General features: G+C 46.2%; 1 protein-coding gene across 1 annotated transcript in view; it reads right to left on the bottom strand.

The window, feature by feature from the left end:
* Positions 1–7,653, bottom strand: part of MTMR12 (myotubularin related protein 12) — a 77,381-nt gene extending 69,728 nt beyond the window's left edge. Inside the window, exon 1 of the mRNA XM_070357679.1 lies at positions 7,477–7,653. Within this exon, the coding sequence (XP_070213780.1) occupies positions 7,477–7,644 (168 nt within the window). The 5' untranslated portion in view covers positions 7,645–7,653. The remainder of the gene's footprint in view (positions 1–7,476) is intronic.
* Between the last annotated feature and the right edge of the window lie 8,379 nt (positions 7,654–16,032).

Here is a 16,032-nt window from a genome sequence, read left to right as displayed (position 1 = left end):
GGAGAGAGGAAAAAAATAAGTCTACAGAATTAATCCAGCAAAATGTCAAAGGCCAAATGTTAACAATGAAAAAAAGCCAACCACTCAGTGTTCTCATTAGGTTGGAATTTTAAATATAATCAAAGCATTCTCAAAAGTAAAAAGGAAATAAGAAAAGAGGAAAAGAAACTTTCCGAGATAGTGAAAAACCCTCTAAGAAAGAGTTACCACACAGAGAACTTTCCGGGCAGGGTGCCATGGCGACAACTGCAACAACTGAAACACTCCACTGTCATTAACACCTTAGCTTAGGGAAAGATTTCTGAATTCTAAGACTGATGACTGAGTACTTTCTGGAACCCTCCAGGGGGCTCCTGTATAACAGTAACAGTGAAAGCCCACATCTCCTGAAGGTTACCCAGCTAGCAGCCACGTTCTCTGCTAAGCAGCACCTGCTGTGCACAATCACAGTTCAGATTCATAAATGTTCACATACACCTATCAGATAAGACAGATGTCATTATTTCCACTTTTCCAGTAAAAATACAACTGAGGCTTGGAAGGACTGGCCTCATGCATAGGTATCAAGACGGAGGAATGACAAGTGGTTGCTTTCCCTGGAGAGTGACGCCCAGGTACGCAGAGGGGACTAGGGGAAGGGGGAGGCCCCTGTGACCCTTCAGCTCTTGGAAAGGTTTGCTCACTCCTGGGGTCCCTCTCCACGTCTACCTCCTCTCTTCTTCCCTCCGAAGCAGCAGCAGACTAGAGGTTGGCAGAATTATTCCAATTCAATCCTACCTCCCAATCTACCTCAAGAGGCTGATTCTAAGTGATTCATTGAACTACAAACCCTCTGTTCTCCTTGGGGTCTCCAAAAGAGCACATCAGAAGTCACAAGTGTGGACTTCCCTGGTGGTCCAGTAGTTAAGAATCCACCTGCCAGTGCAGGGGACACGGGTTCGATCCCTGGTCTGGGCAGACCCCACATGCTGCAGGGAGACTAAGCCGTGCACCACAAACGCTGAGCCCACACACCACAACTACCGGAGCCCAGGTGCCCCAGAGCCTGTGCTCCACCACAAGAGCAGCCACTGCAGTGAGAAGCCCTTGGACCACAACTGGAGAGTAGCCCCCACTCGCCGCAACTAGAGAAAAGTCCACACGCAGCAATGAAGACCCAGTGCTGCCAAAAGCAAGCAAATAAATAAATACTTAAAAAAAAAAAAAGACGTCACATGAAAAACTGAGGCTGGCTCCCTGCTGGAAAAACAGCTCTTAAGTTTCTGCTCTGCTGACAGGAATCAGTGGTACCACCTTCAAACACGATTACCACAGGGCAGGCTATACATTTTTAGACATATTGTGTTTGCAACAGCGTAAGACACAGACCAAGCCTGGACATACTACAAGAAAAAATGGAAATAGTCACTTTGGTTATTAGGGTAGCATAATTAAGGGTAGCTTCATTTTCCTGGGTAGCTTCATTTTCCTAACTTCCAAAGTCGGCAATATTGTCTTTATCATTAAAATAAGGTATACAACTTTCATAGTGATTAAAAATTTTTCTGACCCCCTAAAAACTGAGTTCTCTCTGATGCATACTGCGATACAGGACGGTTTCCTGTGGAAGTAGTCAAAGGACAGCAAACATTCTGCTGAGCATGTGCAGAGAAGGATCCAGAACATCTAAGTTTCTAAGCATGGGTGTCCCACAGCCTGAGACTCTAACAGCATGGCTGATTTTAACATCAGAGACAGAAGCAGGGTGCAGAAGAGTGGTGGCTGCATGGGGGCCGTCGCAGTGGCCACTGTGTTGCTGGCTGCAGGCAGGACTGCCTGATATCAGCCTCCTGACATCTTCTGGTGCTCTGTCTGGAGAAGCTGTGTGGTGCTGGAAGGGATCCAGGGAGATGCCGCAGGAAGCACATGCAGTAGAGAAAAAGCGGAAGCTCTGGACAGATCATCAGGCTAAAGCCACAGCTAGGAAAGTGGTCATTTCAGGAAGAACTCTTCATGTCCTTTAACAGCCTGTGAAGTCACTACCGATGATCTCAAAGCTCAAGGAGAAAATTCTGCCCTTAGAAAAAGTAGTTGGGAATGCAGTTCTTCTCCACAGGATCTTAAACTAACGGATCTAGATTTTGCTTTCAGAGGTATTCCTTTCTTGCTAGAACTGAGGAAGGAGGTCTGTTTTAGGATAAGCCAATCTCTTCTTGTCATCGACCCATCAAAGTCATCAAAGTTGGTATTAACAGTCCAATACCATCGTGTTCCACCAAAAAATAATCTCAATCATTTCATCTGTTCTGGACCCCCAACATCTAGAACAGTGCCAATCACCACTCGGTGCTGAGTAAGTACCTGTTGAACAAATTAAATCATATCTCCAATGAGCCCCATATCTGCTCATGATCCCCTGGTAGACAAACTAACAAAAGCCAAGAAAGAAACTGCTGCCAGAGAACAGGAAAAGGCATTCTCGTGTGCAAACACCAGGCATACCTACAAGTATGCTTCACTAACAATATCCCCAGCATTCACAAACAGAGGGATAAGAGAATGGCCCTGGAGTCCGACCACCCTAGTTTAAATCCTGGCACCAACCCTTGCCAGCTGTGACCCTGAGCAAGGTATTCTCTGGGTCTCACTTTGCACGTCTGGACACAAAAAAAGAGAGGTCACGGTAGTACTCACTGTGTAAAACAGATGAGGATGAAATGAGATAAGGAGTTTCTGGGACACAGAAGTGCCTAATCAATACCAGTAGAAATTTTTTTAAAATTTTAATATATTCCCACAGTCCTAGCTCTGGGAAGCATACAGGATCACAGGTTCACTTCCCCCCACCAAAAGAAACAGCCCTAAGTGAGGAAGAGGCAATCAGATGCATTCTTCTCCCTGGGGGAATCAATGAAAAGCATCGGCTCTTAAATCTGGATTTTTTGGACTTTTCTCAGTCTTCACATCTCTTGTCTGTTCTCCTCAAATCTATATAAAACCTTTCCTGAACTCCTGTGGGTCTGGCTTAGTCACAGGCACTACTGGCCTCAGGAGACAGCTCTTAACCCTGCTCTACAAAAGCACTGTACCCGTGGGCAGGACAAGTAACCCTAAGGACCTCATTTCCACATCAGCAGAACAGACCAAGAGTTCACGGGTAGACTCGGTCATCTCTATGTTTTCTTCCAACTCTAAAAATTCACAACTAAGTAACTAATAACTATTACTAGTACATTCAAGTCAAACACTGACCTAAACTCAACTAGAAAGTACATCTTAGCCATATTTGGCATACCACACGGACACGGGCACAAGTAGGGCAGACTCTCAAAGCTGAACTCTTCCTGGTCTTAGTTTCAGAAGGCAACACACAGCACCCCGAGGCATTTATTCAGCTCTCTCAGCACGAGAGACCCCGTTCTTATTAAATCAGAACTTTCTCCTAGGACCACCATTTAATGGGGTTTCCCTGGTGGCTGAGCAGAAGAATCTGCCTGCCGTGTGGGAGACCCGGGTTCGATCCCTGGGTCGGAAGATCCCCTGGAGAAGGGATGGCTACCCACTCCAATATTCTTGCCTGGAGAATTCATGGACTGAGGAGCCTGGCGGGCTACAGTCCACAAGGTCGCACAGTTGGACATGACCGAGCAACTGAGCGTGCACACACAGTGGTGCTTTATTTATTAATACAAGCTGCCAGGTACAGACAGTAAGCATTTCTAACCGCTGCTGCTAGGTCGCTTCAGTCGTGTCCGACTGTGCGACCCCATAGACGGCAGCCCACCAGGCTCCACCGTCCCTGGGATTCTCCAGGCAAGAGTACTGGAGTGGGTTGCCGTGGCCTTCTAAACTAAGAACTACCAAAGCAGAGCTTACAATTTCAAGGTAACTGAGCAGAGAACTGCCAGTCTTAAGGAAATCAGTTGTCCTTCGGTACCAGAGAAGGTAACTGACCAGAAAACCATTTTAAAACCATACTACCTTCCTGGCCTCTTTGTGCTACCTACCATCTCCCATCACACTGTCCATCTCTGTTGAGGAAAAGGGGTCTAATTTAAAAAGAAGTTACAGTTGACAACTGACATGGAAAGACATTTACAATATACATTTCTGGTGAAATGGGCAGATTATAAAATAATGTGATCAGCAATATTAATCCCATTTTGGTAAAAAAAAAAAATATATATATATATGCCCCCTACACACACCTGACAGGATACACTGCAAGTCACTAATAAGCTTGCAATTTTTCCATTAAAAAAATGTTTGCTTATCTACATTGTCTTATTTTTCCACAATGAACACTAATGGTTTCTGAAATCACCATAATTTAAACAGGTGTTTTCTGTATAAGAACAGAAGAGCTGGCACCCAAACTATAAGCTACCACCTTGCTGAAGCAGAGCTCAGCATCCAGGGTTCCACTGCACAGAGGCACCTTGTGCCTGGGCCTATGCTGGGGTGAAGGTGCTGGCATTTTCAGGTACCAGCCATTGGGTACCACCAAGACCAGCCCAGCTCTCTCCCTCCTGTTCACCTCAGCTTCCAAAACCATCGACTTCCTATTTACCAAATTTATTGATGTGCCACCCTTTGGGCAGAGATTACAAAACGCGACCAAAGTTCCTAAATTACAGCTCAAGATTTTAACTTGCTTGTTCACTGATTTAGGAGAATCAGTGACAGAAGAGCCAAGTTACTGTGGCAGAGATCCAATGTTAACGGAGGAAGTAAACTCCTGTCCCTCATTTTAGGCCATCCAATGCCAACCCTTTCGGATCACAAGAGAAAAAAAAAAAGTCCTTATGTGTAAAAGCATCATCTGCAAATACTTTTACCCAGTTAAGCCTTCTGCTTTTGATAGAAAGTGCTAACTCTTGATAGCCTCTTTGGCATACAGAACACAGATCCTGTTAAATCTTACAAGATCTGATCAGTCAAGAACAAGTTCATCACTGGGCACAGGGGCCATAAGGCACCTTACATCCTGAAGGTTGTCCTGGTGGCTTAGTGATCTACCAGCAAAAAGAGCTGTGAGAAACTGCGACCTCCCAGCTAACAAAAGCAAACTGCGTACAAAGAAGTGATGGGAGAGCACACATGAAAAGCACTAAAGATGAACTCGATATGAGGGAAAGGAATAGGAACAGCAGAATGACAGTCTTCAGAAGAACTTCTATTAAGTGAGCCAACAGAAGTTTATCAGATCCAGGGCTCTCAGAGACACATAGCGACACCTCAAAACTGCTCACATGTATTTCCCATAATGTAATGGCTAGCAAAAGCTAGCTTATACTTAATGACAAATTGCTTCCTCACTCTTTCATTCCCTTATCTTCTAAAACTCATCAACAATTTAGGTCACAGCCTTATACTCTGTCACAAAATATTTTTAGAGACAGATTTCAAGAAAGCAGCATAGTGTCTACATAGCATTATTTTACTGTGAGGAAAGAGAACTGCCAACTATAAGGATCTGAAAAATGTGACCACTTCAGGCTTATTTTGGGGTTGACCCACTCCCCTTCCCTAATATCCTCAAAGGAAATATATCAGGACCTGTGGGCAAAGAGGGAAAATATGCCTAATTACAACATGTGTGCTTGGTGGATAAAAAATTGGAACATTCTTGAACTCTGGCCACATTTCAGAAGACTTTCCACTTGCATTCGAATCTCACTAAAGAGGAAAGGTTAAAAGATCAGTTTCATTTCAACCCAGGCTCAATCAAAAAGACACAAAGAGAAATTGACCACATTACTTACCCTCGATACTATAAGGGGAGCCTGCTGAATATTCAAGATGACCCTGACTCCTTATCAAGCATTTACAGAGGAAGTGGTTTTTATTTTAAAATTAGGACTAAAAATAAGAAGAGTCCTCTGCACTGGAAAAAAAGACACACATTTGAATTTAAAGATACACATGCAAAGGCTTCAGGCCACTGGTGGTTTTATAGAAGCACTCCCTGATGAAGACCTCTCCTCACAGCCCACCTGCCTCTGCTTTACAGAGGTGGGAAGACAGCACAGGAATTTGCCAATGCTTCCGCACCCGTTGCTGATTAATGTGCTAAGAGAGGAGCAGGGAAAAAAAAACCCTTCAGAAATCAAAAATGAAAATGCACCTAATCAGGCATTTGGATCAGGAGCTCAGCGGGGCCTACAAGCTGCAGCCTAACTTCCTCTCCCAGGACTCGGGCATCCCCCTCCCTCACTGGATTCTGCAAGGCTGGTTTCCTTGATGGCCCTCCAACATTCCAGACTCTATCCTCAGATCCCAAACATCCTTCAAGTCTTTGCTCAAATGCCCCATGTGCAAGGAGGAAAAGGGGGTATTTTCTCTTCCCACCATACTTTTCAACTTCTAATATACCATATAATTGAAAAAAAAAAAAAAAAGCGTTAGTCACTCAGTCATGTTCAATTCTTTGCGACCCTAAGTACTGTAGCCCTCCAGGCTCCTCTGTCCATCAAGATTCTCCAGGCAAGAATACTGGAGCGGGTTGCCATGCCTTCCTCCAGGGCATCTTCCTAACCCAGGAATCATACCCATGTCTCCTGTGTCTCCTGCACTGGCAGGCAGGTTCTTTGCCCCATGGGCCATCAGTCAATCCCTACTCTTATCCCACTTGCAACTTCTAATATACCATATAATTACTTATATCTATTTTACCGACTGTTTACTCCTCTCTCCCTCAGATAAGCTCCCAGAGAACAGGGATGTTTATTCTGTTTACTGATGTATACCCCAAGCAGTTTAGAACAGTGTTTGGCCCTGAGTAGGAGCTCAAAAAATATCTTCTGAATGAATGAATGAACTTGACAGTAAAACTCCAGGAGGAAAGCAGGAGGTGGAAAGGCTTATGGTGAGGGAGTGAAATGAAAGGGGGAAGAAGCGACAGAGGGGAATTTACAAGGAAGAGATAGATACTGATTGAGGCCGGGACCGACCCCACTTTCTCCCAGTAGAGCTGATGGGAAGCGGGAAGCAGGGCACGGGATCCCGCCAGCGGCATCATATAGCACTCTTAGAAGCAAGCAGCTGAGATAAGCAAGCTCTACACACTCACTGAGAAATTCCGAGAGCAGGGCAGACCCACCCGCCGGGATTGCAAGTTCTACGCAAGTCATCGGAGTTGGGGCGGGGGGTGGTCAGTACCCCCAGCCCTTCCCCTCCCGTGGTGCCCCAAACCCCAGCTCCCCTCAACTGTATCCAGGAGCCAGCCGGGCCGCAGGACCTTCCCGGCCAGGGCCCCTTCACCTGGTATCCCGGTGAGGTGGGCCCTGCACTCGAGCACCTGCCCGCCCGCGTCGGGGAATCCCACCCGGGCCCGCCGGGAGTCCCATCGCGCCCCTGGGCCCTCGTCCCGCTCAGCTCCCCTACGGCACACGGACAGGAAGCGCTCGCGGCCCTCCGGAGGCAGGGAAGGGGCTCCCGGCGCCCCCCGCCCCGGCCACTCCAGCACGACGCCCCGCCCGCGCGACGCCCCCTTACCTCGGGGCGCACGTACGACACGAAGGAGGGCTTGGGCGCCTTGGTGCCGCCGCCACCGCCGACTACCCCTTTCCCCAGCATACCGCCACCCTGGGTAGCAGCAACGCGCGGGAGCAGAGGCGGCCGCTCGCAGCGGCCACCAGCACTGGCGGCCGGGGCTCCGCCCATCCCCAGGGCCGCCGCGGCCGCGGCACCGCCCGCATCCGGCTCCGCCGCCTACACCGCTCGCCCCGCCCAGGCCCGCCCGGGCCCCACCTCCTCCGCGGTTGGGCCTAAGCCGTAGGGAACCCGCCGCCGGAGGCCACGCCCCCTCCGTTCGCGACAGGAGGATCTGATTGGCGGATAGTCGCCTTCAGATAGGCTCCATTCCACCCTCTTGCGGCCAAGCCCGCCCCTATGCGTTCTCTGATTGGCCAAAATGCTCTGCCGGCCGCGCCCACGCCAAGCCCCTCCTTGAATGAACCTGGAGGGATGTTTTCTCTGACCAATCCAGAGCGTTCTCTCCAGGTTCCCCGGCGATTGGATAGCAAGAATGTCGCCGTCGCCCAGTGATCCAGCAGTCACTAAGTTGTGAGCGTTGGTTCACTGCAGTTCTCTTTCCTCGCCCTTTTGGAACAAAACTTCCGAAAGAGTAGTGTATGGAACCTCACCGAATGAGTGATGTTCAGGCTTACTATTTTGAAAAGTGAAAGTAGCTCAGTTGTGACCGACTCTTTGCGACCCCATGAACTATACAGTCCATGGAATTCTCCAGGCCAGAAGACTGGAGTGGGTAGCCTTTTTGCCTTCTCCAGGGGATCTTCCCAACACAGGGATTGAACCCAGGTCTCCCGCATTGCAGGCGGATTCTTTACCAGCTGAGCCACAAGGGGAAGCCTTACTATTTTAAGTGCAGACAAAAATGAAACAAATCAAGTGCTAGGCACTTAGGAATAGGTTTGGATGTTTGATCATGAAAGGCCTTGTAGACCTCTTTTTTCCTAGCTTTTTTTTTTTTTTTTTTTTTAATCTGTAGTTCTAACAATATAAAAGCCCTTAAGAGATTTCTTTTATTCACCCTCCCGAGTTACCAGTGTGTTAGTCACTTAGTCGTGTCTGACTCTTTGTGACACGACTGTCACAATGAGGAGTCTGCCAGGCTCCTCTGTCCATGGGCTTCTCCAGGCAAGAATACTGGATTGGATTGCCATTTTCTTCTCCAGGGGATCTTCCTAACCCAGGGATTGAACCTGGATCTCCTGCACTAATGGCGGATTCTTTACCATCTGAGCTATAGGGAAGTCCTAAGTTAGCAATAAACCCCTCACTGTTAGTGTAGATTGCAAAGAAAATTCATTTAAATTAGACATTTGGCTCCAAGCATTGTATTAGACACAGGTGAATAAAACAGGACCCAACTCTCAAAAAATTCAGTCTACTGAAAAAAACTAATACTAAATATTTGCAGTTACCTTTGTTGGTGTCAGACACTGGTAAGCAGTAGTCTCATCAATAGTTAATGCTGTTTATCCTCTTTATATCCATGACTGCCCCACCACCAGCATCAAAGCCACTCCAAGTAAACATAAAATCTAAGTGAAAACAAAGGTACTTACTTTTGCAATCATAGTGTTGTAGCCATGCGTTCTGGGACACAAACTCACTCAGAAGGACAATGCAGATAGATAGTGGAGTGCAGTTTATTACACCAGCAGGCCCAAAGCAGAGTCTCCTCTTAGCCAAGGACCCCGACCAGTTTTTGTGAAAACCTTATATTCCCTCAGTGTACCTGCTCAAACCCACCTCCCCAAATTCCTTGAAACTAGTCTGGACAAGGTAAAAGAGATACGATCAAAGTTAACCCATGATTCTTCTGTCATAAGCCTAGATAAACAGTGGACATTTATCAATAGGCCTGTGGTCATATCCCGATAAACATAATGGAATTTATGTGTTCTGTTACAGAGATAATTAGCATATTCTTTTAGGCCACAGAGAGTCCAAGTACAAGTCCTGAGGCTCTTTTATCCTGGGGGTCTGGTTTTCCATTGGTATTCAGAGTCCACTGGGAGGGTGACCCTGCGTGTAGCCTAATGTTCGCAGCTTGGCCTAGGATGGAGTCCAGCTCTGTTTCCTCCTTCACTAGGTTAGGACAAGTCCTGTGGCCTCATTTCCACCAGACTGCCATCCTTCAGTCTATCCAGTACAGCAGTGCTGGGGCCACCAGCATTGCATTGTCCCAGTCCTCAAGCGGAAGAGCAGATGCAAGGAATTAGCCCCAGTCTCACAAAAAGTTATTGACAGAGCTGGGATTCCAACTCAGGTGTGTCTGATTTCAAAGCCCAAGTTCTAAACATTATAATTACACAAATTAGGAAGGAGCACCATAAAGTGAAAATGTTAGTCACTCAGTCGTGTCCCACTGTTTGCGACCCCCATGGACTGTAGCCTGCCAGGCTCCTCCGTCCACAGGGATTCTCCAGGCACGAATACAGAGTGGGTTGCCATTTCCTTCTCCAAGGGATCTTCCCGACCGAGGGATTGAACCCAGGTCTCCTGCACTGCAGGCAAATTCCTTTCTGTCTGAGCCATCAGGGAAGCCCTGGCACAATAAAAGAGTGGTCAGTTCTATTTGAGAAGGTCAAGTCAGGCTTCATAAAGCAAGACACTCCTTAGGGAGGTGTTGGGAATGAAGTTATCTGTGGGGACTAACAGCATCACTTTATACTTCACAACAGTTTTTACTTTTCAAGGTGAACCAAAAGGGTAGATTTTTAGTAGTCTGGACAAATTTTTAATTTCTGAGTTTTTCAAAGGACTTTGAATTTTCCAGGGCTTTCCCAGTGGCTCAGATGGTAAAGAATCTGCCTGCAATATGGGAGACCTGGGTTTGATCCCTGGGTTGGGAAGATCCCCTGGAGAAGGAAATGGCAACCCATTCCAGTATTCTTGCTGGAGAATTCCACGGACAGAGGAGCCTGGCAAGCTATAGTCTATGGGGTCGCAAAGATTTTTACAGTCTGAACAAATTTTTACTTTCTGACTTTATCAAAGGACTTAGAATTTTCCTTGATCTTCTACCATAGTCAGGATATTAGCATGGGTGCCCGTGGCCAGGGCTTGCTTCTTGCAACTAGCACAGTCACCCAGGGTAGGCACTTAGAAGGTCTTGGGACATAATGCTCCGTGATTGTGGCCTTCAAATTCTGAATCATTTTATCTTTAAATTTGTGTCTGCTGGGACAATGGAGCAAGCCCAAGGGGTCTTAGAACCTCAGCTCCTGCACAGTCCTCTCTGGTGTCCACTGCTAAGCTGCTGCTAAGTCGCTTCAGTCATGTCCGACTCTGTGCGACCCCATAGATGGCAGCCCACCAGGCCCCGCTGTCCCTGGGATTCTCCAGGCAAGAACACCTGAGTGGGTTGCCATTTCCTCCTCCAATGCATGAAAGTGAAAAGTGAAAGTGAAGTCGCTCAGTCGTGTCTGACTCTTAGTGACCCCGTGGACTGCAGCCTACCAGGCTCTTCCGTCCATGGGATTTTCCAGGCAAGAGTACTGGAGTGGGGTGCCATTGCCTTCTCCTGGTGTCCACTATGCCCTGGCATCCTGCCCTCCTCCCCACCCTAAGACCTGCTGGAGACCTCTGTCAGGGCAACAACCGGACCTCATTAGAGGGGGCCTGGTGAGCAGGAAGTCTTGTGTTCAGCCATGGCCATCCACCCCTCTCCCCATGGGTGCCTGAACATTGACAAGGAGATGATCAGGGTCAGGTACAGTTCCCCCAACACCTTCCTGTGTCTCTGGGGGGTGGGTGGTAAGTCGCCACCCCTGCCCTAGGCTGGCAGTTCCATGGCAACTGGCCAGCAGCTACTGCACATGGCCAGGCACAGAGGCTCCAGTCCAATGGAAGGCAGGTCCCCACCCATGTGGGAAAGGAAATTGACTTCCCTGTCTTAGGCCAGGACCCCACATCTTCATTTTGCACTGGCCCTGACTATGCCCTTTATTATCTGTGTCCTCGGGCAAGTTACTTCATCTCTCTGGGCCTCTGTTTCTACCCAGGATAAGAGTAATAACAATAATTATGTCAAAGTGGTTGAGGACTGTTATGAAGATTAAAAGAGGTAATCCAGGTGATCCCTGATAGGCAGCTAGAATTGCACAGGTGTTGGCTGACCTTGGTACAATTTTACCAAGCAGGACATAATTGACATCTTTTCCAGGACTGTAGACAGAGAAGCAAAGTGACTTCTCCCAGTGCTGAGCTGTGGCACCCTTGTTAAACAAAGATTTTTGTTTGTTTGTTTCCTTATTTTTGTTTTTAACTTCTGGCCCAATCCTTGAACTAAAAATAATGGCCTTTATTTGTAGTCCACCATATCAAATTTTCCTTCCTTCAAACCATCCTGTTTTATGATAATTATTTTATCCTGTTCTTCAGAATCCATTTGTGATCAAATGGGTTTGCAATGTGGTGATGCTGGAAACTTGATATAATCACTGCATCCATATATTCTCAGAAATGTATAGCCAGCAGGTGAGGGATGTTTTTAAAGACTGAAGATAGCTGCTGCTTCCAGGGGCAGTTTCCACTCAGTGAAGAAAACCTACATGGTCTTTAACGAGCAGTAAGGGGGTGAAGGGGGCTTCCCAGGTGGCTAGTGGGTAAAGAATCTGCCTGCAATGCAGGAGACGTGGGTTCAATCCCTGTGTTGGGAAGATCCCCTAGAGGAGGGCATGGCAACCCACTCCAGTATTATTGCCTGAAGAATTCCATGGACAGAGGGGCCTGGTGAACTATAGTTCATAGGGTCACAAAGAGTTGGACACAATTGAAGGGACTGAGCACGAAAGGGGGTGAGGACAGAAAATAAGCCAACATCTGTTTCCATCTTCCTCTTAAGGTTCTCCAGCTATCAGCATATTTTCACTTGATCTTTAGGGTGTGGAGCAAATCTCCTTGGGAGAGGCCCTCCCAAATGACTGAAAAATTCCTGTCATGCTGAGGTCAAATAATTCTCTGTCTATTAATAAACACAGATGGTGGCCTCTAGACTTTGAAATATTTTAATTTTCACACAATAGTTTAAGGTCACTCTTTTCTCCTAATGCTGCCCTAAGCTTTCTTGGAGAAGTATAAATAGGAACAAATCTTAGCTCACATAGAAATGAGTGCCAGACCAAAGACAGTGCCGTTTCTTCCCACAGATGACGGAAGCCAAAAGTCTACTCCCACAGGGTTGGGGGTGGGGGGATATTTTTCCTCTGGCAGATAGTTAAGTCTGGATATTTGCATTTCCTCCTCCTTGGAGTCACTTGAAGAAGCCTACATGCGCATGTTACTCATCTTTATCTGCTAGGTACCAGGCTTATAGTTCAGTTCAGTTCAGTTGCTCATAGTAGAAATTCAATAAGTATTTGTGCCTGAATAAAAGTGTATTCAATGAAAAGCAGCCCGGGCAACAGTTGATTAGATAGCAGGGGAAGCAAGAATTCAAACTGCAGCATGCAGGTTAGATTCTGCACTTTTAAGTTGCTTGGAAACAAAGAAAGACCTACTTTTTAAATGAATAAAATAAAACAAATACATAAAACTCAAGGACTAAAATGCACATATTATTTAATGGCCACTTGCCAAATTCCAATTTTAGCAAATGGTCCAGGTCTGAAGGCTTGCCCTCTTCTTTCACTGAAAATAGAAAATTCCTTAAGCTCTTGGTGCAACCCTTCCCTGAAGATGGTGAGGAACAGACCTGGGTGAAGAAGTATTTGAATCGTCCTCCACCTTGTGGGGCAATATAGTGTGAGCCTGCCGGGGAGACTCAATGATGGTGAACAAGGACTTCCTGGGGATTTTTTTTTTTTTTCCTTTTTCACAACACACAACCTAAATTGGTCACATGGTAGGGGGCCTGATGAGCCCACTCTATGATTTGTATTCTGTCCTTTTCAAAACGAGACAGGCTGGGACCTGGGACCCTTTACTTGCTTTCACCTAGACAAGGGTCTCCTCCAGGATCTGAATACAAAGAAACTTGAAAGGAGTAAAAACAACTACATGCATGGATATGGGGGCAAATTATGAACAGGATACAAAAAGGCCAAAACCCAACTGCCACTCCTGAGGGGTCAGGAAAGAAAGCAGGGTGCCACACATACACCCTGCACACATCCCCTCCCCTCATTTCACGGGCCAGCTCACCACCCACTCAGGGAGTAAGCAAGGGAACCTGTTCCTTGTTCTTGCTTTCTTGTCTGGCCTCTTAATTTCTGTTGATTAAAGAGGCCAAGAACCCAGGTTAGTAACAAAAATGAAAGTTAATTGACTGACACTTTCCTAAATAAAGGTTTCCTGATGGGCCTCTGTGATTTGTCTCCCAGCCTCTCCCAATAAGACTGGAAGTTTGGGGGGCTTCCCTGGTGGCTCAGTGGCAAAGCATCCACCTGCCAATGCTGGAGACACGGGTTCAATCCCTGGTCTGAGAAGATCCCATATGCTGCGGGACAACCGAGCCCGAGCTCTAGAGCCTGGGAGCCACAACTACTGAGCCTCCGTGCTACAGCCACTGAAGCTGAAGCACCTCGAACCTGTGCTCCACAATAAGAGACGTCACTGCAAGGGGAAGCCCGTGTCCACAACTACAGAGTAGCCCCTGCTGGCCGAGACTGGAGAAAAGCCCTCAGAGCAACCAAGACCTAGCACAGTCAAGTAATAAAATTAAATGATAATAATAATAAAAGACTGGAAGTTTTTGAAAGCAGGGATGGTCTCCTCTATAGGAGACCCACAGAGGTCTAGCAACCTAACTAGCACCTAACTACTCACTGGATGCTAAAATATTAAGTGAGCCTCGGTGAGGACTGGAGAAACAGGGATTTGCATCCAATACTTCGGGAAGGATGAAAATCAATAGGGCAAAAAAAAAAAAAGAAAATCAATAGGGCAAGACGAAGGGCAATTTTGCGATAGCCATCAAAAACTATGTCAGGAATTTCACTTTGAAAAATATATCCTGACGAGACACATACATGTGACATGCCATCTATGCAAGCGAACTCTCTGCAGCAATTCTTTTTTTTTTGGTAACAGCAGAAGGTTGGAAAAAACCTAAATGTTCATCAGTAGGCAGGGGTTGAATAAATTATGGTACCGCCATACAGTACAGAATGGGATACTACGCATCTATAGGAAAGAATAAGGAAGTTCCTTAGGTAGAAGCTATAAAGCTGAGTGGTTAAAAGCAAATATTCTTGTGTCAGACTGGGTTTATGTCCCACCTCCACCAGTTCCTAGATGTGTGACCTTTAGGTATTGATCTTCTTGGACCTCAATTTTCTTGCCTATAAAAAAAAAATGAAAGTGATGAAGATTATAATGGCATCTGTAGATAATGTATCACAGGAATGTTAATAAACAAATTATTTAGAGAGTTGGTATATAAGGTATGAGAGCCAAGATGCATTCAGTGATCAAAGCAAGGTGCCCAAACATATGCAGAGTAGGCTACCATTTGTGTAAAGGAAGAATGGAAATAAAGACTACACATACCCGGTTCCCTGTGTTTGCATAGAATATCTTTGGATAAATACAAAGAGAACTATGGCATTAGCTGCTTTTCCAATGGAAAACTGGGCATTTGGAGGAAAGACTGGAAAAATGTTTACTGTATATCTTTTTTGATTTGTTTTTTTCCAAACTTTAAACTTTTTGTGCTGGAATATACTCAATTAACAATGTTGTGATAATTTCAGGTGAATGGCAAAGGACTCAACCATACATACACATGTATCCATTTTCCTCTAAAATCCACTCCTATCCAGGCTGGCCGGAGAAGGCAATGGTACCCCTCTCCAATACTCTTGCCTGGAAAATCCCATGGACAGAGGAGCCTGGTAGGCTGCAGTCCATGGGGTCGCTAAGAGTCGGACACGACTGAGCAACTTCACGTTCACTTTTCACTTTCATGCATTGGAGAAGGAAATGGCAACCCACTCCAGTGTTCTTGCCTGGAGAATCCCAGGGACGGGGGAGCCTGGTGGGCTGCCGTCTATGGGGTCACATAGAGTGGGACATGACTGAAGCGACTTAGCAGCAGCAGAAGTGACTTAGCAGCATCCAGACTGGCACATAACAATGTTGGAGCAGAGTTCCATTGTACACTTTAAAAAAATATATTTATTTGTTCATTTATTTGGCTATGCCAGGTCTTTGTTGCTCTGTATGGGATCTTTTTAGTTGCTGCATGCCTGCACTGGGAGCCTGTAGTCTTAACCACTGGGCCACCAGGGAAGTCCCTATATGTTCTTTTTTATCTTTGGATTTTGAACTATTATCTAGTGCAACAATAAATAAATTATGTATACACACACACACACATATACATATATACGCACACACATACACACATAGAACCATCTCATGTAGTTTTTTTTAATTTTAAGTGAAAGTCACATAACATAAAATTAGCCATTTTAAAGCGAACAATTTAAGCACACTGAATTTTTATTTTAAAGCAAGAGCTTTTAACAAGACCTTGCCATTTTCTGTCTCTGTTGCCTTAGCTTTGGTCCCCAAATC

The sequence above is a fragment of the Bos mutus genome, chromosome 20 (assembly GCF_027580195.1).
Source record: "Bos mutus isolate GX-2022 chromosome 20, NWIPB_WYAK_1.1, whole genome shotgun sequence".
Classification (NCBI taxonomy): domain Eukaryota; kingdom Metazoa; phylum Chordata; class Mammalia; order Artiodactyla; family Bovidae; genus Bos; species Bos mutus.
This window is presented reverse-complemented; position numbering and strand designations above follow the sequence as displayed.